The sequence below is a fragment of the Saxophila tyrrhenica genome, assembly GCF_035928015.1.
Source record: "Saxophila tyrrhenica strain CCFEE 5935 chromosome Unknown scaffold_8, whole genome shotgun sequence".
Classification (NCBI taxonomy): domain Eukaryota; kingdom Fungi; phylum Ascomycota; class Dothideomycetes; order Mycosphaerellales; family Extremaceae; genus Saxophila; species Saxophila tyrrhenica.
The window spans coordinates 988,173-1,008,486 of NW_027041740.1; the positions used below are offsets into that span (position 1 = coordinate 988,173).

The window sequence follows — 20,314 nt, forward strand, 5'->3', positions numbered from 1 at the left end:
CAACCTCGCGGACAATATAACTGCATGATCAAACTGCCAAGCAAGAGACAGTGAAATCGACCACCCGGCCACATCTGGCGGTCTTCTCCAAGACGAGGTTGCAGGCAAAGGCCATATCACTCTCGTCAGCGGGTGGCCACTGTCTGTGAGAAGGTCCACTACACGGCTCATTCTGACCTGGCCAAGCTGGCGTGCCGATTTTACGATCGACAGCTTGACTGCCACCGATACAATTTGGGCACCGCAAGAACAGCACGTTGTGCGAGCTTAAGCACGTGTCGAACAGGTAGCAAATGCGAGGAGAATGGATTTAGCTCGTCGACTTGTTCTTGGTTGGAGCTTCCACTCAATACCATCTATTCATCATGTTCACTAATCGTACCATAGCATCCATCGTCAGCACCACGCGAAAATGCACAATGCCCTTCTCCGCCTCAGACAGTCCCGCAGATCTGTGTTGAGCTCATATCTCCCTCACGAGTTTGGTCCATGCACTGGAGCGTAGGTCTGGACCCCATCCACGGCCAGCCCTCTGCGCGGTATGCTTGGCGTTCTGGCCTACTTCTCGGCTACACCGACACTCCGTGGGGCGTTCAGAAAGCCGGACTGTCGGCGTACGTTCGCCGCGTCTAGGCTGGGAACATGGCGATCACCAACTGCAGGCTCCACAAAGTTCGGGGAGTCACGCTCGGCTCATCGTCCGGGTCCGCCGTGCAGCAAGAATCACCGCTGTGCCCCCGTGGTCTGTGGAGGCTCATTAATCGGCCGCTGTTCGAAGCCGGCATGAGTTATATGTGCATTTCCGGCATCTCCTGCGATGGTCGTGTTTCGAAATAGTCTCCTCTTTCGCATCCGTTGGTCCTAGGCGGTTTTGTTCCAGGAGAAGACCGCCCCCTCTTAGCCATCTAGTCCGATGTGCTCGAAAGTCCACGAGATTCAAGAGCACCTCAAGTCCCACTCCTCGTCCTCTCCATCCCTCCCGCCTCATCCTCACTCCCCTCACTCTCCTCGTCGTCACTCTCCTCCTCCTCCAGCACAATCTTCCTTAACACCTCCTTCTCAAACAGATCAATCACAAACCTCCACTGCGGAATCCCATACCCATGCCCCGCCAGCACCAACATCGCCTTCTTGAACAGCCGCACCGACCGGAACCCAGGCACCTTCTTATGCTTGAAAGCGCTCAGCTCCGCTAGCGCCTTGTTCGTCAGCACCGTGTTACCGAGCTTGACGATGGACGCCAGGATGCCCGCATTCGTGGGGTCGGCGTCCGTGACGGTGCCGGCGGGTCGGGTGCGGATGAGGGAGGTGCGGCGGTCTTTGCCGGCTTGCGCGAAGGGGCGGAGGGAGAAGAGTTTGTTGAAGTCGAGCGGGAGGGTGTAGCCCAGGCCTTCGCCCATGACGTTGATGGTGCCGTCCCAGCCGTAGTCGGCGAGGATTTCTTGCCCATGGAGGCTGCGGGAGATGAGGCCGAGGACGAAGAAGGCCGTGCCGCGGAGGGTCATGACTTGGGATTCTTCGGCGACGAGGACGATGTACTTGATCACGTCTGTTTGTTCGAGGAAGGGGGCGCCGAGTTCCATGGAGCCGACATTGCCGACGGCCCAGAGGCAGCCTTTGACTTTGAGGATGGTTTCCGGGTCTTCATCCTCCATAGCGAAGTCCTGGATCGTGGCGGCGAATTCTTCGAAGTGTCGTTTCGCCTTGAGCAGCTCGCAGCCCTCGGCTGTCCGGGTGAGCTCGCGGTAGAAGTGCGGCGGTACACTGCTGTAGTACGAAGTCGGCTCCAGCTGATCGTCGTTCAAGCCGCCACTGATTGGCTTCTCAGTAGGAACGTCCGTGGCCAGGGCTCTTGCGAGAGATGCTTCGACAAGCGTGACGTAGGTGTCGTTTCTGCCCAAAAACCAATCGTCCATCTCCTTAGTGATGTAGTCCAGGCCGTCGAGATAATGGTATCCCACACTCGTGCTCAAGAACCTGAGCAGCAGCGGTGCACCAATCTCGCCGAGATGGTCGAGCGCAGGCCGGCATTTGACCACATACTCCAGCGAGGTCAAGCTATTACAAGCTTCCTCCAAGATCTTGATCGCAACCTCGCAAACCTCGATCTCTGGATCGTACAGCTGGCCCACCAAAAGTCGAATCGACCACTCCGCAGCTCCGCCTCCAACGACCGTCTGGGTCTGTATTGGCATGAGAGCATACTTCCGCAACATGCGTGTGGCCGTGATGCGCATCACTTTGCTACCCGCAATCATCGCCTTGGACACGATGATGCGTGGGTGCGAGTCAAGAGTGTAGTCCAGATTCGTCAGCAGCGCCCTGATTAGATCATCCCGATCTTTAAGCTCGACGATGTGGTAGAACATGTTGATGATCCTCCATCGGATCAGGATGTGGATGCCTCGTTGGTCGCGGCACATGACACCGAGCATGGTGAAGTAGCCACCTACAAGCTTTTCTGATAGCTTTTGCGGGTCGAAGATATTGGTCTGCGATGTGATACCACTCGCTGGATCAAGCTGAGCAAGGCACTCTGCAAGCTGAGGCATGACCTTCGAACTGGACAGGTACTGATATCCCTCCTGATGCTGAAGCATGCATTTGACAAGACTGCAGGCGGTCCGGACATACCGCTGATTCGATTTCGTGTTCGCCTCGTGAGAGAAGCGGAACTTGAACGGTCGAAGAAAGCCAAGCAGACGATGGATGAACTTCTCTTGCTTCAAAGCCTCCAAGAAACGCTGTGGGTTCACCATTGGACCTTCAACCAGCTCCTGGATCAGTGGCCAATCCCACTTAAGGAAGTTGACACCGGCCAGGACTCCTGTGTCCGTCATCTTCTGCTTGAAGAGGGCTGCGTCCATAGTGGCGTTGACTTGAGTCTTACTCGTGGCGCGAGCTCGCGCTGTGCTGCCGTCGTCGCCAAAAGGTGGTGGTGTCTGCGTGGTGCTTGCCTGGCCGTTGAGAGATCTGTATAGGGTGCGATTGATGCTGTCGACCTGGTACACGGTTGCCAGCGCTTGGAACCGCTCTTCTTGTCCAAAGCGTGTTGCAGCGTCCAGCAAGCCGGGCATGGCCTGCAAGCCTTGACTCCAGTTCGTCGGCAGCAGCTCGGATGACATTCGTAGTACTTCAGCAATAAGCAGTGTCGTCTGCCGTTTCAGCCCTTGAGTTGGCGAGTCACTTTCAGCATACATCAGGCCTTTCAACAAACCATGGCGGAGCAAGACCGCCAAGGCAACGGCTGTGAAGTGCTCAACCAGGTTCCGCTTCTGCTCATCGTTCTGAGCCTCGGGCTGATGCTTTTCAGATTCCAGGTGGTCCAGCTTGAGATTGCCCACTCTATTGTACGTAGTCAATCTTCTGCCGCCGATGAAAGTGGCTGACCAAGACGGCGACTTTATGCGCAAGATATCGATGAGAAGACCCAGGGTAGCTGCCCGGACAGATTCGTGAGAAATGAACAGCGATGATACCACTGACCGCACCGGCAGGAAATCATGTAGGCTCAGCGTCATCAAGCCCGGCCAAGACTTGAACATGGCGGCAATGACTCTCGAGCTGGCCTGGAGTCGTTCCTCAAAGTGGCTGCCATGTGGTTCGGTGAAAGTGGCAAACGCAGAGCTGAACTCGAAGCCAGATCTCAACATACTTCGCCGTGCCGGTAGGTCCATCAGGTGCAGAAGCGGATGGATCAATGCCTCGGGAGCATGATAGACGCCGCTACCCATTGCATCGGCGAGCACACTGACCCCGCCAGCATTAATGACGAGCTGTGCGTCTTTCAGCAGCATCTCTGCAAGGGTCAAGATAGCAATACTTCTCAGCGAGTCATCTGAGTGGTCAGCGACTGCTACAATTACTCGAACGACCGCTGGGTGGATCTCAGAGCAGCCGTCCTTGACGTCCAGAAAGGCCCGGATGAACTTCAATGCTTGCTCTCGCTCGACTCTTGCTTTGCCCTCTTTTACCAGTGACAGAATGACCAGGTAGTCCGTTTGTAGCGCTCGAATTGTTTGTAACGATTTGCGATCCGTAATCGCATACCTCATAACTCGATACCCGGCCGCGACCACTTCTCTGCTGTCGCTCAGCAGAAGCATCTGCATCCGCAGTCCAAAAATGGACCACGCCAGATCGTACTTCAGATTCGAGTGCCGTCTGAACAGTTCGACAAGATCATTCGCCTGCCCGACGTAATAGTCAGGCCGCAAGTCCTCAACCTCCAGTGCCTGAAGAATCTCCGCAAGGATGTACGTCGGACTCTCCAGCTCCGGATCCTGTTGCCGTTCAGCAACATCACCCAGCTGCACTCCTAACCCCTCTGGTGCCCGCGCTGGCGCCGACCGGAATAGCTGCGACAGCCTCGCTTTGGGACTCAATGGCTGCTGCTCCCTCGCCCGGCGTATCTCAGCCTCCAAGTCCAACTTCAGCTGCGCGATCTTGCGGTTCGAAGTATTCAGCTCACTCTCCACCACCTTTCGCTGCTCCCGCGCCTGCTTCTCCTTCTTCGAATTGAGCGCCTCTAGCAGATTCTCCGTGCCAATCTTGATCTTCGTCTCCTTGTCAATCCGACTCCGGTAGTCCGCCTGCCGCTGCTCGGATGAAGTAGAGTCACTGCCATCGTTGTAGCTTGTGTAATTGCTCACATCGAGTCGTGAAAGGTCGCCCGTCCTCGAGTATGGCAAGGTCGTGACGTTCGAGGCAAAGCTTCCCGGCGGCCCAGCTGACCTGCCATACATGCTGCCCTTGACCGTCGAGAAGCTCGTGGCGGCGGACATGGAGCGTCCATCCTTGCCCCCACCAGGTTGAAGGAGTGCATCATTGCGCTGAGTCGGTGGTGGGCCTTGGGAGCCCGTCGAGGGTGCGGACGGTCGCGCTGTTGGCGTCATCTAAGCCCGGCGCCCCTCCTGCTACGGCGGGCATGGGTATGTGATGCGCTGCTCGGTGCTATCGGCAGCGCTTTCGTGCATGAGTCGTGCGGTCTCGCGATGTGGGCGGCATTGGTGTGACCATGGGCGGCTCGGTGCTTGTAGGGCCGCTTTACGAGGTGGAGTTACTGCGAATCTGTATGCCAGACCTTGGGTGAAGTGATGACGGCGCGCTGGACTTGGAAGAGGTCATGGCACGGTGAATCTGCGATCTTCAGGCACGGGTCAAGAACGATTGGCCGCAACCGCCCCGCGTTCTGGTAATTTGGTGGAGCGAATGTAGACGTCGATACATATTACCTCCTCCTCCACCGCGTCTCCATCATCACAACAACCACAATCATCCTCACCTTACCCTCCAGGATGCCTCGAGTCAAGATCCCCCTGGAGCCCTACAGAGACCAAATCACCAGCTGGCGCCATGAAGGCTTCACCCGCAAAGAGATCCTCGAGAAGCTCAAGAATGAAGAGAACTTCTCCATCAGCATGGGCCTCCTGTGCAGACACCTGCTAGATTGGAAAGTCCGCGTCACATGCCCCCGATACGTAGGCGACGATGAGTTGGCGCTTCAGAACCGCATCGTGCATTACTGGCAGCACAACTTCGCGGACAAGGGTATTGCTGCTGAGCTGAAGAAGGATGGGTTTGAGATCAGTGTGCTTACCGTGGGGAGGCGGAGGAGGGAAATGGGGTTGTTGAAGCGGCGAGAGCGCATTGGAGGGAAGAAGCATCCCCCGAAGGCGGAGATGACGGGGTCGTCGGCGGCAGACGTTGATGATGAGGCCCGACCGACAGCGTCGGGTGACGATGAAGAAGCTATAGTGTACGATTACGACTGAAGGACGCCCCCATGCGTGAGAAGCTCTTAACCCAGCTGGAACGCATTCTCGTGGCACCATGGACAATAGCCAGCCTGGTTCGGCCCCAGCACGAGCACATGGAAGCCCGCGAAGACCGGAGAATGCTCAGGTAAGGTGAGACGCGAGCTCAGGTGTGAACGGCCTTTGATCTGACATTCAGAAGGTCTTGCAACCCTATATACTCTAGGACATGGTCAGCAGTCTGCGAGTAGAAACGGGAACGGAGACACGATGTCCGAGAAGACCACTGTAAAAGGACGTGGGGTGGTAGCGTCGACTTCATCCACATGCTACAGGCAGCGAAGCTCAAAGCAGGTAAGCTGCGAAAGATGTAGCGCATCTAGACGTGCCATACCTTCGCAAGCTGAATCATCTTTCCATCGACCACATCAATAGAGCTTCGCCCATGGCAGGCTTCCTCCGCACCGTTCTCCGAGGTCTTTGTTCGTGTGAGCCTGTTCACAGACGAGATGCGGTGCCCGTCTTCGAGGACACCATCAGAGACGTCATCAGCTCCTCAACACTCAGCCCCTTCGGCTTCGCCATACCACGCGCATGCTTGGCAGCCCGAGACATAAACCCATCCTTCACGCCATCCTTCAAAACCCTCTTGAGCTCCGCCTCGCCGCCCCAAGCTCCATTCTCTTCAACGTCCATGCGGCTGCTGTGGGCGTTGGTCGTGGGATCCCTTTTCCTGCACTGGCAACAGACGGTGGCACCGCAGCGACAGGAAGAGAAGTACATCCTACGCTTGTGGCCATGCTTTCATTTGTCAGAGATTCTCCACAAGCATTCGACAGGCTCTTGATCGGTAGCTTTGATTTGATCTTGGCGGCATTGATGGGTGCACTTCAGCTGGTACGAGTTGAACTGGCCCTGGCGCTGGAGTGTTATGGACGCAATATTTTCCTGCCTGTTGGGCTCTTCAGAGTCGTATGTTTTGTCAATGTTCAATGCCGGTATCAGCTCGGGGGTTTTGGCGGGCTGCTTCTCGATCGCAGCGGGAGCAGTTGGGTGCAAAGACGAAAAGCGGCAGTCTGATCTCGAGGAAGGAGATTCACGCTGCGTCGACCCGGTACCTAACGTAACCTCCGCGAAGGAGCGCCTGATGGGGTCCGATGGTGGTCCGGAGGTCGCTTGAGCCTGCTTGGAAAGCATGGGCGATGATGCCGTGGCAGCGACTTTGTGACTTGGTGGAAGAGTTGCCAGGTCGGAAGGCTTGGGTCCCGACGGAGTAGCAGCAGCACACTGCCTTGCAACCTTCGCACATGGTTTCGAAGACTGCTCTGGTTTCGCGACCGAAGATGTTAGAGCGGCAACCGGAAGCGCTTGCTCAAGCTGTATAAGGGTGTCATTCTCAGCAGTATGAGGAAGCGACTTCTACGCGCCAGCCGACACCGAATGGAGTGAGGTCAAGCCGGACTCAGTTGAGCTGGCTTCGAGGGAGACAGAAGTCACGTAGCGGTCGTATGCGGCTGGATTTTGAATCAGCTTCTCGCACATCGACATACGTTATATGAGCCCTGACCCTGTGCGTGAATGTGCATCATCTCCAACTGGCTTGCCACCAGCTTATCCCATTCTTGTGAAGAGAACTGCGGTGGCGGTGCTGCCTGGATGTGGTAGAAGGTCCCCATAACCTCACACATCGCTTCGTGGTAAGAGGGTCGAGCGGTGAGCAGGCCATGCCAGTATCGAGCGCCCTCCAGGATTCGAGGGTCCGTCGGCTCAGGCATGTTGTCTCCTCTGTGGTGATGTGTTGTGTGAGCGAGTGCTGAGAAGCGATGTGTAGGTATGGACGTCAAGTCATGTTAGAGAAGGAGCTAAGGCACCGCTAGCGTGCGAAGGTATGAGGAAGGAACGAGCGACAGGTAATGGAATAAGACAAATTCTCTGATCTCAGCACAGATGTCCAGTCCTCGAAAGAATCTTGAGAGCACTCGCACCCAAGACAATGCTTCGGATTATATCTGCGCCGTGGGAAATGTAGCCCACATACCGCTTGTACCCTCTACTTCTTCCCATGGCTCTTGGAGCTTTGCCGCTGCAGCACCTCATCCCCTCAAGTGCAAAACAAAGGCACATCCACAGTAGCTCCAACATCACACTTCCACCCCAGCACAGGACGCAGCCAAGTCGGTTCGCGGTAGGTCTCATCCGTCCAAGGACCATATTCGTACGGACCATCGAGAGGCCCATCTATCTGGGCGGCTTCCCGCTTTGCAGTTGGTGGCAGTAGGTTCTCAGCGTTGTTGTATGCTTCGCGTGGCGCGGCATCCGGGCCAGAGCCGAGTGGTTTGACGTGGTGTGGTGGGGAGTCGGGGAGGCTTCGAGGCTCGGGCTCGTTCATGGCATCTTCAAGGACTTCTCCAGGGTGATCTGATACGGTGGCGGTGACGGCGTCATCCCAACCGATCTTCAACAGCTTGTGGAAGATGTTGTCTCTCGTCTCGACAGTCGAACGACGGGGTGACTTGGTTACGATGTCGTCGCATAGGTCAGGAATAGGATTGTGGTAGCAGATCTTCGCGAGGGCATCATCATGGCCCTTGAAAGGTGGCTCTGCGAGCACAGCCCTAGGCTCGAGTTCCGAAGTTGGCACCAATCCTTCATCAGTTGGTTCCGGCTGGTGATCATCGCAGAATCCAGGAATCCAGGGATGCTCGAGACATATTTTCCCCACGACATCCTCCCAGTCCTCGTCAGGTGGCGGCTGTGGGGCCCTAGCCTCGAGCTCTGAAGAAGGAGCTGCCCCTTCATTTTTCGTTGCGCCTTGTGCTGCGGTATCTTGTCCGGAGCCTTGTGGCTTGAAGTTGGGACGTTCCCAGAGCTCAATGCAATGCGGCGCACCGTACGTTCTCATGCATTTAGCAAGGCCGGTCGGATTGGTTGGGCCTGGGACGAGTGGTGCCGGAATGAGTGAGAAGATTGGTGGAACAGGCGCTGCTGTAGTCGACGTGACAATGACTAGGCCGACCCCAGCGATGCGCACAAGAGACGCCATGTTCGATGTTGTCGCGGCGGTTGGATTTTGGACTCGGGAAGACCAGTGAAAATCATTTCTTGATTTCGAATGCGAATGACAAGAAGAAAACCAAAAGTGCTGGTGCACGACTTACGCATTTTCGCAAGAAGAGTTTTCTCGAGTGTGTGCTTACCTTGCCTCTCGCTGTGGAGGTCTCATGGATTCTGTGGGACATTGAAAATGCGTGCTCCCAGTCCAATCGCTGCTTCGACGGTGGTCATCAAACCCAGCTTGTTCCAGCGTCTCCCCGGCGGTGCCACGGATGATAAAACTCAGTTCTAATGATATCTGGCTGTACCATCTTGAGTCCTGCTGGAGCCATGGTCATCGTGGCTTCATCGGTAGAAAACGTGCGCCCGCGCTTGTCGTGTTGAAGACAGCGACGGGGTATACATCGGATCATCTGCATCGTACAGGTGTTAAAATTGAATGTGAAGTCGAATGCCGATGTTACGATCGAAGTGAAGATGAAGTCGAGGGAAGCAGACGGCACTTCTGACGTCTGACGTCGCCTCGGCCTAGATTTCAAAGCAATGCCGAAGACCAATTCAATGCCGACCAAGAAGACATGATTTTGCCTTCGACTGGACACAGAATAGTCTACACATCTGCAGAACCTCTCGAGCCATGATCCCACCATTTGAGACGACCTTCGCGGTCCCCTTGAGTTGCGAGAGCTGCATCAAGGATGTCTCTTCCTCGCTATACCAGCTGGAAGGTAGGGCATATCTCCCTCCCATCATAAGTATCCTCCATTCTCACAAAGTCAAGGGATCAACAACGTCTCCGCCTCCCTCAAAGACCAACTAATATCCATCACCGGCACTGCCGCCCCCTCCCAAATCGTCAGCGCCATCGAATCGACCGGCCGCGATGCCATCCTCCGCGGTTCAGGCAAGGCCGAGAGCGCTGCTGTCTGCATCCTCGAGACGCATGCGAGTACTGTGCGCGAGCAGGTGAAGGGGCTCATACGAATGGTGCAGGTGTCGCCGACTATGACGATTATTGATATGACCCTCAAGGGCGCGAGTCCAGGGACATACGACGTTAGTGTGCGGGAGCGGGGAGATATCAGTGAGGGCGCGGCGAGCACAGGTGGGGTCTGGGACGCTGTGCAAGCTGCGCAGGAGAAGCAGCCACGGGTAGCGAAGGGGGTGTGGGGCACGATTGAGGTCGGGCAGAGCGGGCTGGGGAGCGTGTTTCTGGATAAGCCGATACAGATATGGGAGATGATCGGACGGTCTATCGTGGTCAGCAGGAGGGCGGAGAATGGGAAGCAGAGGGAGAAGCTGGAAAGGGAGGATGCAGATACTTTTGTTGGTGTCGTGGCGAGGAGCGCTGGGGTGTGGGACAACGACAAGACGGTATGCAGCTGTTCGGGCAAGACGGTGTGGGAGGAGAGGAAGGAGCAGACGTCGAAAGGCATGTTATGACACTGTGATATGGGTATGATTGATGCATGTATACGCTACAAGATGGAGGAATTCGCCGAACGATGCTTCACCTCAATGCCTTTCAATGCATGATCGGTTGACGATCAACGCGCCACTCAATGATCGCTTGCTCATGACAGCTTTCGAGGCAACCTCACTACATCGCTTTTGGAGCCGCGATCGGTCAGGACCGACAGCACGCTAGCTGGCGTTCATCTGCATGTGACAGAAAAGGTGAGTGTCGAACTCCAAAATAATCAATTTCAGGGAGCCTGCACCGCAGTCCCGTTCGTCATCACCTGCGCCTTCTCCTCTCCCTTCTGGCCATTCGGCCCCTGCTCAGCTTGAACTCCCTCATCTCTCACCTTCTCATACGCTGCATCCAAGTCTTCCTCCCAAACCCATTTCATTCTTTCTCTTGTCCGCTCAGCGATCAAGTCACAGCAGTCCTCGAAGCTTCTGTCGATCATGTCGGGCGCTTGCATTTCGTATGTGTCTCCGGCTGCTCGACTGGTTGCTTGCGTCTTCTGAGCTCGAGGAAGCCGGACCGCTTGGTATAACGCCGCTGTTGATTCGAGAGACTGGAAATGGCAGCTGCTAGACTTGTCGGTCTTGAGGTAGTCGCCCAGCGCTTTGCCTAGCACCCATCCGTCCTCCAGACTCTGGCCTGCTCCTGCGCCTAAATGTGGCAGCATGGCATGCGCTGCATCACCAAGCAACACCACCTTACCACCCATGTAATGCCACCGGTCCAAGGGCTCTCGATCGTTAATACTCCATTTGCTCGGATTCTGCGGCATCGCATCGATCAAACTCCTCACATGGCCGTCGAAGCCCTCGAAGTCCTTCTCAACATCGGCCTTATCACACACACTCGCCCAACTCTCCTTGACATCCTTGACATCAGGACTATCCTTCCCCTTAGTCACAAAAGCCACAATGTTCAGCGTCTCGTTCCTTCTAATAGGAAAGACCAGATAATGCCGATGCTTCGCTACCCAGCAGACGCTATAACTCGGGAACGGCCACTCTTTGATATCTTTGATAGGTACTAGTCCTCGGTACGCAATCTGTCCGCTGAAAATCGGCCGGTCCACGACGAACTGCCCTCTGACTGTCGAGTGTATTCCATCGCACCCAACGAGCATCTCTACCTCCGTGTCCGTCCCGTCCGCGAAGCGCACCTTCACTGTCTCACCTTGATCTTCGACTCCAGATACAGCTTTTTTCGTGTACAGTTTAGCAGCCCCTCTCTCCTCTACCACACTCTTCAACAAATCCAACAAATCTGTCCGCGCACACGGCGCCTGCCGGACTTTCGTATCATCATTCACCGGCACCGTGACCACTTCCTCGCTATTATCGAATCTGCGAAAGGAGATCCAGACGCCTGTCCTGTGTCCCGCGATCGCATTCAACTGGTCGCCGAAGCCTAGCTTGTGTACCAGCCGGGCAGCGTTGATTCCTAACCCGACCCCGGCGCCGATTTCTTTGTATTGAGAGGCTTGTTCATAGACGGAGATTTCGATGGGGCGGGTGGTGGGGTTGGAGGTGCAGTGGTGATGGAGGGAGATTGCGGTAAAGAGCCCCCCTATCCCTCCTCCGGCCACGGCTATGCGGAAGGGACGGGCGTTTGTAGACATCTTTCTGGCTGGTGGGACGTTTCCGACGGATAATGGTAAAGAGAAACACCTACAGTTCGCTTCGCGTCTTGAGGTTGCAGGCGCACGCGTTGGTGCCGCCCAAGACGTCCCCTCCACTTACAGTCACCGGTGCCCTCGGTCGTCGATAGATAGAAACGGCTAAAGGACGAATGACTGCTGCTACTGACGGCAGTTCTGCTCTGGTCGATCAGAAGGAACAGCAGTCGGAGTTGACGGCGAAATCGGCATCTCACAGCTTCCTATTTGGGACCGCTGTCAATGCCCCGCAGACGTCACCGCCACCACAAATCTCCTTCTCTCCCTCCACCAACACTCCACGAGAGCTCCGATGTCAAGCTCATTACCCGGCGAATTGGCATCAAAGGGAGAGCGTTCAAGCGGCTGATTGAATGCTGTGTGGGTCGGAGGAAGTCTGACGACAGGTGGGCAAAAAGTGCAAGCCATTGGCAATCTCTTTTATGCTTCGTCTCATCACGAGAAAGGTTATTTCTTCTCACTCTCTTCCTGTCTTTCATACCTCTTCCTTCCGCTATTCGACGTCTTCTGCCATGTCTAAGTATCAATTGAAATGGGGCATCCTCGCCACAGGCGGGATCGCAGAAAGCTTTGGACGCGACCTGAGCGTGAATCCGGAAACACGAGACCGCAAAGACATTGAGCATGTCATTGTCGCAGCAGCCTCGTCCTCTTCCTCCGACCGGGCGAAGAAGTACCTGAAAGCGGTCAACGCGCCTGACTCCGCGAAAGCGTACGGCTCGTACAAGGAGCTTGTGGAGGACTCCAATGTGGACATCATCTACGTTGCTACACCGCACAGCCATCACTACCAGAACACGATGCAGTGTTTGGAGGCTGGCAAGAACGTGCTGTGCGAGAAGAGCTTGACGGTGAATGCGGCGCAGGCTGAGGCGTTGATCAAGAAGGCCAAGGAGAAGAACCTGTTCTTGATGGAGGCTGTAAGTAGTCCATGTGCACTGCTTACAAGATCCCATACTGATGGTATGCGCAGCTCTGGACTCGCTACTTCCCACTCTCAATCTACGCCCGCGAAATGGTGACCTCCGGCAAACTCGGTACGGTCGAGCGCACCTTCGCAGACCTGAGCTTCGGCTCAGCACCCGAAACGAGCTTTGAAGACAGCCACCGCATGGTCAACCCCGATCTCGCCGGCGGCGCACTTCTCGACTTAGGTATTTACGCCCTAACATGGGTCTTTCAAACCCTCTACACCACCCAGAAGAACCCACAGCCACCCACAGTCCAGAGCAGCATGCGCAAGTACGAGAAGACAGGCGTCGACCAACAGACAACCATGCTCCTCTCGTTCCCACGCAAAGAGCAAGGTGACGCGCACGGCATCGCAACAACCGGCATGCGCGTCGCCAGCGACCCCAACGGCAATATGGAGGCTCCTGCCATCCGTATCCAAGGCAGCGAGGGCGAGTTGATGGTCTTCCCACCTGCGTTTCGACCTACTCGTACGAAGTTGGTGCTCAAAGACGGCACCGTTGACCAGAAAGAATGGCCGCACCCTGGTCCCGGCCCTGGCTCTGGTTTTAAGAACGGCTTTGGAGGGAATTTCATGCCAGAGGGAGAGGGATTCGGTATGTTCTGGGAGGCGGACGAATGTGCGTACGCTTTGAAGGAGGGGAGGAAGGAGGGCAAGTATGAGAGCTTGGATGAGAGTTTGGTGATCATGAAAGTGATGGACGAGGTACGAAAGCAGCATGGGTTTACGCTGCCGGAGAAGATTGAGACGACGAAATACCCGGTGGATTTGTAGAGTAGTAGTCAAGAGACAGCGAAAGCGGCCTACAGGGCATACCAGGCAGTCTTCTCCGAGAGAATATTGTTGCTCAAAAGGCCACATCAGTCTCGTTAGCGGGCGGTCATTGTCAATGAGAACGTCTTGTGACGACTCACGCTGACCTACTGGGCCGCTTTCGTTGTCGACAGGTTGAGTTAGTGATAGAACAACAGTACATGTAGCTATATCAAACTGCCGTCATAACCTTTAGCTAAGCTCTGTCTCTCCTCACTTCAAGGCCTATCATTTGGAGCTTCTTATCGTGTTCTTGCAACAAGAAAATATACATATGGAATGCCGCGTTCAAGGTCCTGCATACGTATACACGGGAACAAGAATCTGTCTTAGTGCTCAACACTAAACAACCGTGAGGCCTCAACTCAACTGGAAGGCGAACCATCGAGTGTCAGTCGTATATAAGCAATCCAGCATTAAAGCAACAACAATCGCCACCATGGACGTCAAATGCCAATGCGGCGCCATCTCATTCAAAACACCTACTCCGGAGCCCATCAAACTCTTCCACTGCCACTGCCTCGAATGCCGCAAACAATCGGGCTCAGCTTTCGTAAGCCTAATCAACAGACGCCACCCAATATGCGTGGTCTGCTAACCCAATCTACCTCTCCTTAACACAGGGCACCTCAGCAATCTTCACAGCCGAAGGCCTAATCCCCCTCCCAGAAGACCTGGAGTCCAAGATGTCCGTCTGGACACGACCAACGGACGCAGGGGGTATGATGGACTGCTACTTCTGCAAGCGCTGCGGGAACCGCATCCTGCATCGCGCGAGGGACGAGAGTGGCAGTGAGCGCGGGACGGTGAGTATTAAGGCGGGCGTGGTGGAGGGGTTGAAGTGGGAGGGGGCGGGGCATATTTATACGCGGAGTGCGGTGGTGGACGTGCCTGAGGGGGGATGCGAGGGGGCGCCTGAGTGAGGGAGTTGGGAACGAGGGGGCTAGGGATGGATGGAGAGGTGTAGAGCGTCGAGGGGCGTTCGTTCTATGTAGTGATGCTGATGTAGCGGGTCATGTTCTACAGCATTGGCATGTGCACTCCAAAACGCAAAGCATTTCTCAGCAGGTCCTCCTCCGCTATAGCAGCATGTTATATATCACGCTCTTCGAGAAGCGGTCATTTCTTCGACAATATTGACACGCCTTCTCCGAAATCGAAGGCAGTCGCCGGCGCGCCACCATCCGGTATAGTAGCATGATATTTATCAGGTAGTCGAGAATAGTCATATCAATCGCGTTATCGACAGTGTCTCTCCAGCGACTTGTATCTGGGTTTAGTTTATCTACAGTTTGCTTTGCTTCGAGTCGCAACAATCGCCGTTCGCCAGTTGGGATGCTTCGTTCTTGCTCGAAGGCACATCGATCGATGGGTTGGCATTGAAGAAGTCCGACGGAAAGATATTCACCTGCGACACCTCGACCGGCCTGTGTCAAAGTCAGCACGAACATCCCCAGCATCTCTAGAAAGTAATCGGGGCAATACTCACATAACAGGCCAATCCTCCACCCGCGGATTATGCGTCAATGTGAAAACATTCCACACCACCACATCCTCCTGCACCGTCCCCTCGTTCCTCTTCACCATATCGCTCACGCCGCCCTTCTCCTTTCGACTCTGCAATGTATACCGCCCCGCAGCATACAACTCATGATCCCGGTACTTCGTCACCCAGATATGATGCTGCGCGAACAAAGCGCGGTTATACTGGATACTGTTCGGTGCAGCCAGCAACTTCTGCGTGGCGGGCGGCTGGATCTTATAGCCGACTGGCTTGCCGCTGATGGGGTTTTTGATATCTAGGTTCTGGATTTTGAACGTGCGACCGGCAAGCGGGTCGATGTCGAGGCCTGTAGAGGTGGTGATGGGGGTTTTGCGGACTTCGTAGCGGTTGCCGTTGGGGTTGGTTTGGGGGTTGATCTGCATGGGCAGGCTCTCTTCGTAGGAGACTGTGTTTTTATGGCCGTCGATAGCGGGGTCGATGCGTAGGCAGAAGGAGTGCTGGTGGTTTTGGGCTAGGACGCCGGGGCCGACTACGTTGCCCCAGTCTGCTGTCTTGCCTGGGTCGATGTTGACGACGGAGACGATGCCGGTGGCGCGGGCTTCGACGCAGATTCCGCCCGCTTGGTCGAATTTGAAAGCGAAGACATATTCGTAGTTTGCCAATGTAATAATGAACTGGACGACCAATTCACGTCTCCGGGTCACGACGGCACGGCCGGTTCGCCAGTTCGTATGTTTCCAATTGATGCCGTTGTCCTGTTCGTGGATGCAGATAACATTGGGTGCTTTCTCGCCTTTGCCATCTGCATTGACGATCACGCCGTCGAGGTATTTGATCACGCCGAGACAGTCACAGCCGAGTTGGAGGTTGTTGGCGCAGTGACCGAGACCGCCGTCGCCGAAGTCGAATGCTTGCTTGCGGTGGAAGGGCGGTCGGGGGTCGGCGTAGGGTACGGACTGTGATGGTCAGCTTCTATTGTCTTGCATGTGCTCGAGTACCATTGCATCTTACCATCTCGCTGAAGGCCAACCGGTACAGTATACTCCTGCCATCGTAATGAACATCATGAATGACAGCACCCTCTCTCGCGTTAAACGTTACTCTGAACCGCCACTTCTGCCACTCGATCAGGTTATCGCCGGACACTGCAAAGCTAGGACCCTCTGGCTGTGTGACATTCAGAGGCTTCAGATCCTTCCTCGTGCCACCTTTCAACAGTTCTGGCACATACTCGCTGCTTTGACAGTGATCAAGGACCCCAGCTTTGTGCGTCTTAGAGGTGAATCCGTCGTTGGTCCCGCCAGTGGCAAGCTCGTCAATACGGATGATCTCCTTGTTCGCCCAGTCCATGATCGGGATGATGGGGAGAGGAAACGAGTAAAAGTTGGTGTCCTTGTTGTCTTTACTCGCATCCGCCGCGAAAATTAAGCCTTGAAAGAAGCGGCGGTTCTCGTCTGCAGCGTCTAGTCCTCCATATGGCCATGGCTCGATGATCACTTCAAATCCGGGCGGAAGCTGGAACTCCTTGATCTTCTGCTGGAAGACTGGCGACTTCTCGCAGACCTCGACGAAGGTATTGAACTCGGGACTGTCACAAAACATCAGCGATGCTCGTCCGGAGAATGGAGAAGAATCTTACAATGTCAAGCTAGCATGGAACTCCGTATCTATCAACTCATGCTGGACAACCTTCTTCCCGTCGATGTCGACCCATGCTTCCTGGTAGACTGGCACCTTGCTCCCGCGCTCAATGGCATCGTACTTGACCTCTGCTAGCCGCGCCGGCCGTGGTGTGCTCGAGGTCAGTCGGCCGGAGTGCTCAGCGTCCAGGAAGGCGGTCAACTCCGCCTTTGGTGGCTCGAGGAGGGAGACGATTCGGAAGTAGATGGAGGCTCCTGGGTGGGCGTCTAAGATGATGTCGCGAGCCTGGGTTGTCTCGTCGATGCTCAAGGACATCAGAGGGTGGGGAGTGGGAGCCATAGTAGGCAGATATGTCTCCAGCTAATCGACAGATGGGAAAAGCTATTCAATGGACATATGAGGCTGACGGCTTCTTTCTCGACGGCGAAGAAGGGAATGGCCGAAGAGTTCTGGGGAGATCGAAACAGCAGGCAAAGGAGGAGGTGAGATGACAGTCTTACGCTATGAATACCTGATACCTGTGGTTGTCCATTAGATAAGACGGAGAACGCGCGAAGTCCAGAATGCATCCCATCTCCACTCTTCTCCTCCCATGTTAGGCAGGTCCTTCCTGGTCGCGGGCAAGGTGCTCTCGTTGGCGGCACTTTAAAGGATCACGAGCCGGAACATCGGCTTCGTGTTGTGTTCTCCAGGGCGTTGGCGGTATCGTGAGCGCATCTTGAGCATCCATTAGTGTATGTTCATGCGGGATGTAGAAGGAAAAAGATGGCCAACGGGATGTGGTGGGATTTGTCGCAACACGTGACAGTGCCGAATCAGGTTAGTTGTTGCTAGGTCGGCTTCATGTTTGTATTTTGTCGACCTCGCGCATAAGATTCAAGACTCAACATCAAGACAAACATACGCCAACATGGACTCCCCATCTGCACAGCTAATGGATCAGAGCATTCTAATCGACGGACCTCCAAGCTCACCATTCATCACCGAAGTCGAGACGCACAGCCGGACACCGAGTAAACAATGGCGGGTGCCGTCGAACAGTGTTTTCGAAGGAGTACCGAAGGAGGAAGATGTACAGGACAAGATAGATTTCCAAAGTCTGTATGATGGTGAAGACAAGGAAAACGAGCCTCAGCAGGAGAATGACTCAACACTGGCAAAGATGTTTGCATCGCCACAGAAGAAGAGCACAACACCCGAGCCCACGCCAGCATCAACAAAGAAGAACACATTGCGCGGCAGCACCACAGATGCAGATCTCATGCCTCCTCCTTCCACCCGCAAGGTCTCCGGCTCGCCAAAAAAGACACCATTGAAATCGAGCGGGACCACTGGCAACAGGACACCCAAATCGCTAAGTCGCGGGAATTCATCCGAGCGAACACCCCTACAGAGTGTCTCCAATTTTCAAGCCGGTCTTGATTTTCGTAATGCAACAGCACCAGCAGAAGAATCCCGAGGCGACGGAGACGAGACCTGCTTCAGCGCGTTCTCTGAGATGCCAGACATCGCCAACTTCACCAAAATGGCCCAGAGTCCCACAAAGCGCGGCGACCTTCTCACGACACCACGTCCCAACGCGGATCCAACCCCTCGCACCTCCCGCAAACGCGCCTCCCCTTCTTCTCGCTCACCCTCACCAACCCTACGACGCTCGAAAACACCCGCCTTCGGTAGCAAAGACGAAACCACAAGCTTCCTAATCGACTTCACCCAACAAATCGAAGGCGTCCAAACCCACCGAAACACCTCCCCAACCAAATCAGCCACCGAATCTAACCTCCTCCAATACATCAACAACCAGCGCTCCCCCACCAAAGCCTCGCCGTCAAAACATCTGACCACGCCCAGCAAGCCCAATAACCTACTCAACCTCCTGGACTTCGAGCTCCCTCCCGCACCAACCCCGCGCTCCGTTCCTACCATCACGGTCCGGGAACTAGAATCCCTCAAATCATCCTACCTCTCCCAAATCTCCTCCCTCAAAGCCACACTCTCCGGGCGTGAAGCAGAAGTCGACAGCCTTAAAAAGGCGGTAGGCGACGCTGAGCGCCGTGTTGGCGAAGCACAGGAAGCGTTGCGCGAGGAGAAGTGCAAGCGCGAGTACGCGGAGCAGGAGATTGGGGACTGGAAGAAGCGCGGGCAGGAGTTTGAGGTCGTGCTGAAGAGCGTAAAAGAGGAAGTCATGAAGAGCGAAGCCGATAAGGAAGAAATGGCGCGGCGGTTCGAGGAGATGGAGCGGCGGGCGGAGGATGCTGAAGGCCGAGCAATTAAGGCTGAAGAACGGTTTGCGGACGCGCTGGCGGCGAGGGCGAGTAATGCCGAAGGCGGGGATGTGGAGGAGCAGGTGCAGCGGTTGGTCGCCGGCCAGATTGATGCGAAGATTGAGGCGGTGAGTCGGGAGTTGCATGCGGTGTATAAGGAGAAGCATGAGCGGAAGGTGGCGACGTTGAAGAAGAGCTATGAGGCGCGGAATGAGAAGAAGACTGCGGAGCTGGCTGGTCGGGTCGCGGAGCTGGAGAAAGTGAATGAGGAGTTGCAGGTCGCTAAAGATGCTACTTTCTCTGGTCCTGTCAGTGACAGCATGTTGGCTGGCGCAGAGACTGGGGAATTAAAGGCCCAAGTGGAGGAGCAGAAAGCCGCGCTCGCCCGGATCGAATCGGAGATGGAAGCGAGTCGCACTCAACAAGGCCAGTTGATGCGAGAGCTGCAGCAGGAGCGGATCGAAAAGGGCGATCTGGTGGCGGCGGTGGACGAGATGTTGGCGCTGCAGGCTGAGGCGCCGCCGACGCCGGGGGGGGCGAGGGCGATGAGCGTGGTGGAGGATTTTAGGAAGAGTATTAGTCGTGCGCCGCCTTCGGGGCTGAGGGCTCCTGGTGGTGGGGAGAGTAAGATTGGGAGGGGCATCCCTGCGCCTGGGGGTGGAAGGATTGGCAGTGGAGGGGCGGGGAAGAGTCGGATGTTGGCGAATATTGAGAGGATGGGCAGGACGGGGAGTAACAGCGGGCAGGAGTGAGGTGGTTGATTGGGTGGATCTGTGGAATAGTAGGGCGTTGGCTAGGCGTTTACAGGTCCGCTAGGTGTATGCTAGATCGACTATGTGGATAGATCGATCAATGTCGGGATGATGTGTTACACAGCTTCAAACCCTCTCCAATGTCGCCCTCTTCCTAGGTTCCGGCGCGGACGTCTGCTCAGTACGTCAGACTGACGGTCGGTAGAGCTCTCGAAGACACGTCCAAGTATCAAGGCCCTGCCTGGCGCTTCAAGACCTCTCCCTCTTCGCTTCGATTGTCGAGATATTCGCTGACTCTGCCATCCAGCGCTTAAGGAGGTCAGACCGAAGGGTGCAAAGGTCCTCCGAGACACGCTCCAGACCCAAGGAACGCGCGGCGCTATGAGGCCTTTTCGTCTTGTTTCCGACCGTCGA

General features: G+C 55.5%; 10 protein-coding genes across 10 annotated transcripts; 5 read left to right on the top strand and 5 right to left on the bottom strand.

Annotated features, from left to right (window-relative positions):
• Positions 1-947: 947 nt before the first annotated feature.
• LTR77_005720 (uncharacterized protein) lies at positions 948-4,895 on the bottom strand (the record flags this gene model as incomplete). Its single annotated transcript, XM_064802963.1, has 1 exon — positions 948-4,895. The coding sequence occupies one exon, from the start codon at positions 4,893-4,895 to the stop codon at positions 948-950; it is 3,948 nt and encodes a 1,315-aa protein (XP_064659088.1).
• A 402-nt stretch (positions 4,896-5,297) lies between these two features.
• On the top strand, positions 5,298-5,774 carry LTR77_005721 (uncharacterized protein; the record flags this gene model as incomplete). Its single annotated transcript, XM_064802964.1, has 1 exon — positions 5,298-5,774. One exon carries the CDS (start codon positions 5,298-5,300, stop codon positions 5,772-5,774), a length of 477 nt encoding a protein of 158 aa, XP_064659089.1.
• A 1,401-nt stretch (positions 5,775-7,175) lies between these two features.
• On the bottom strand, positions 7,176-7,531 carry LTR77_005722 (uncharacterized protein; the record flags this gene model as incomplete). Its single annotated transcript, XM_064802965.1, has 2 exons — positions 7,176-7,270; positions 7,324-7,531. 2 exons carry the CDS (start codon positions 7,529-7,531, stop codon positions 7,176-7,178), a joined length of 303 nt encoding a protein of 100 aa, XP_064659090.1.
• A 326-nt stretch (positions 7,532-7,857) lies between these two features.
• Positions 7,858-8,799, bottom strand: LTR77_005723 (uncharacterized protein; the record flags this gene model as incomplete). Its single annotated transcript, XM_064802966.1, has 1 exon — positions 7,858-8,799. One exon carries the CDS (start codon positions 8,797-8,799, stop codon positions 7,858-7,860), a length of 942 nt encoding a protein of 313 aa, XP_064659091.1.
• A 648-nt stretch (positions 8,800-9,447) lies between these two features.
• Positions 9,448-10,253, top strand: CCS1 (copper chaperone; the record flags this gene model as incomplete). Its single annotated transcript, XM_064802967.1, has 2 exons — positions 9,448-9,538; positions 9,592-10,253. The coding sequence occupies 2 exons, from the start codon at positions 9,448-9,450 to the stop codon at positions 10,251-10,253; spliced, it is 753 nt and encodes a 250-aa protein (XP_064659092.1).
• A 263-nt stretch (positions 10,254-10,516) lies between these two features.
• On the bottom strand, positions 10,517-11,896 carry LTR77_005725 (uncharacterized protein; the record flags this gene model as incomplete). The annotated part of the gene is made up of 1 exon (XM_064802968.1): positions 10,517-11,896. One exon carries the CDS (start codon positions 11,894-11,896, stop codon positions 10,517-10,519), a length of 1,380 nt encoding a protein of 459 aa, XP_064659093.1.
• A 569-nt stretch (positions 11,897-12,465) lies between these two features.
• On the top strand, positions 12,466-13,700 carry LTR77_005726 (uncharacterized protein; the record flags this gene model as incomplete). Its single annotated transcript, XM_064802969.1, has 2 exons — positions 12,466-12,873; positions 12,927-13,700. The coding sequence occupies 2 exons, from the start codon at positions 12,466-12,468 to the stop codon at positions 13,698-13,700; spliced, it is 1,182 nt and encodes a 393-aa protein (XP_064659094.1).
• A 478-nt stretch (positions 13,701-14,178) lies between these two features.
• On the top strand, positions 14,179-14,662 carry LTR77_005727 (uncharacterized protein; the record flags this gene model as incomplete). Its single annotated transcript, XM_064802970.1, has 2 exons — positions 14,179-14,292; positions 14,363-14,662. 2 exons carry the CDS (start codon positions 14,179-14,181, stop codon positions 14,660-14,662), a joined length of 414 nt encoding a protein of 137 aa, XP_064659095.1.
• Positions 14,663-15,024: 362 nt separating this feature from the next.
• Positions 15,025-17,223, bottom strand: LTR77_005728 (uncharacterized protein; the record flags this gene model as incomplete). The annotated part of the gene is made up of 4 exons (XM_064802971.1): positions 15,025-15,166; positions 15,229-16,199; positions 16,255-16,831; positions 16,883-17,223. The coding sequence occupies 4 exons, from the start codon at positions 17,221-17,223 to the stop codon at positions 15,025-15,027; spliced, it is 2,031 nt and encodes a 676-aa protein (XP_064659096.1).
• A 571-nt stretch (positions 17,224-17,794) lies between these two features.
• LTR77_005729 (uncharacterized protein) lies at positions 17,795-19,900 on the top strand (the record flags this gene model as incomplete). Its single annotated transcript, XM_064802972.1, has 1 exon — positions 17,795-19,900. The coding sequence occupies one exon, from the start codon at positions 17,795-17,797 to the stop codon at positions 19,898-19,900; it is 2,106 nt and encodes a 701-aa protein (XP_064659097.1).
• Positions 19,901-20,314: the final 414 nt, after the last annotated feature.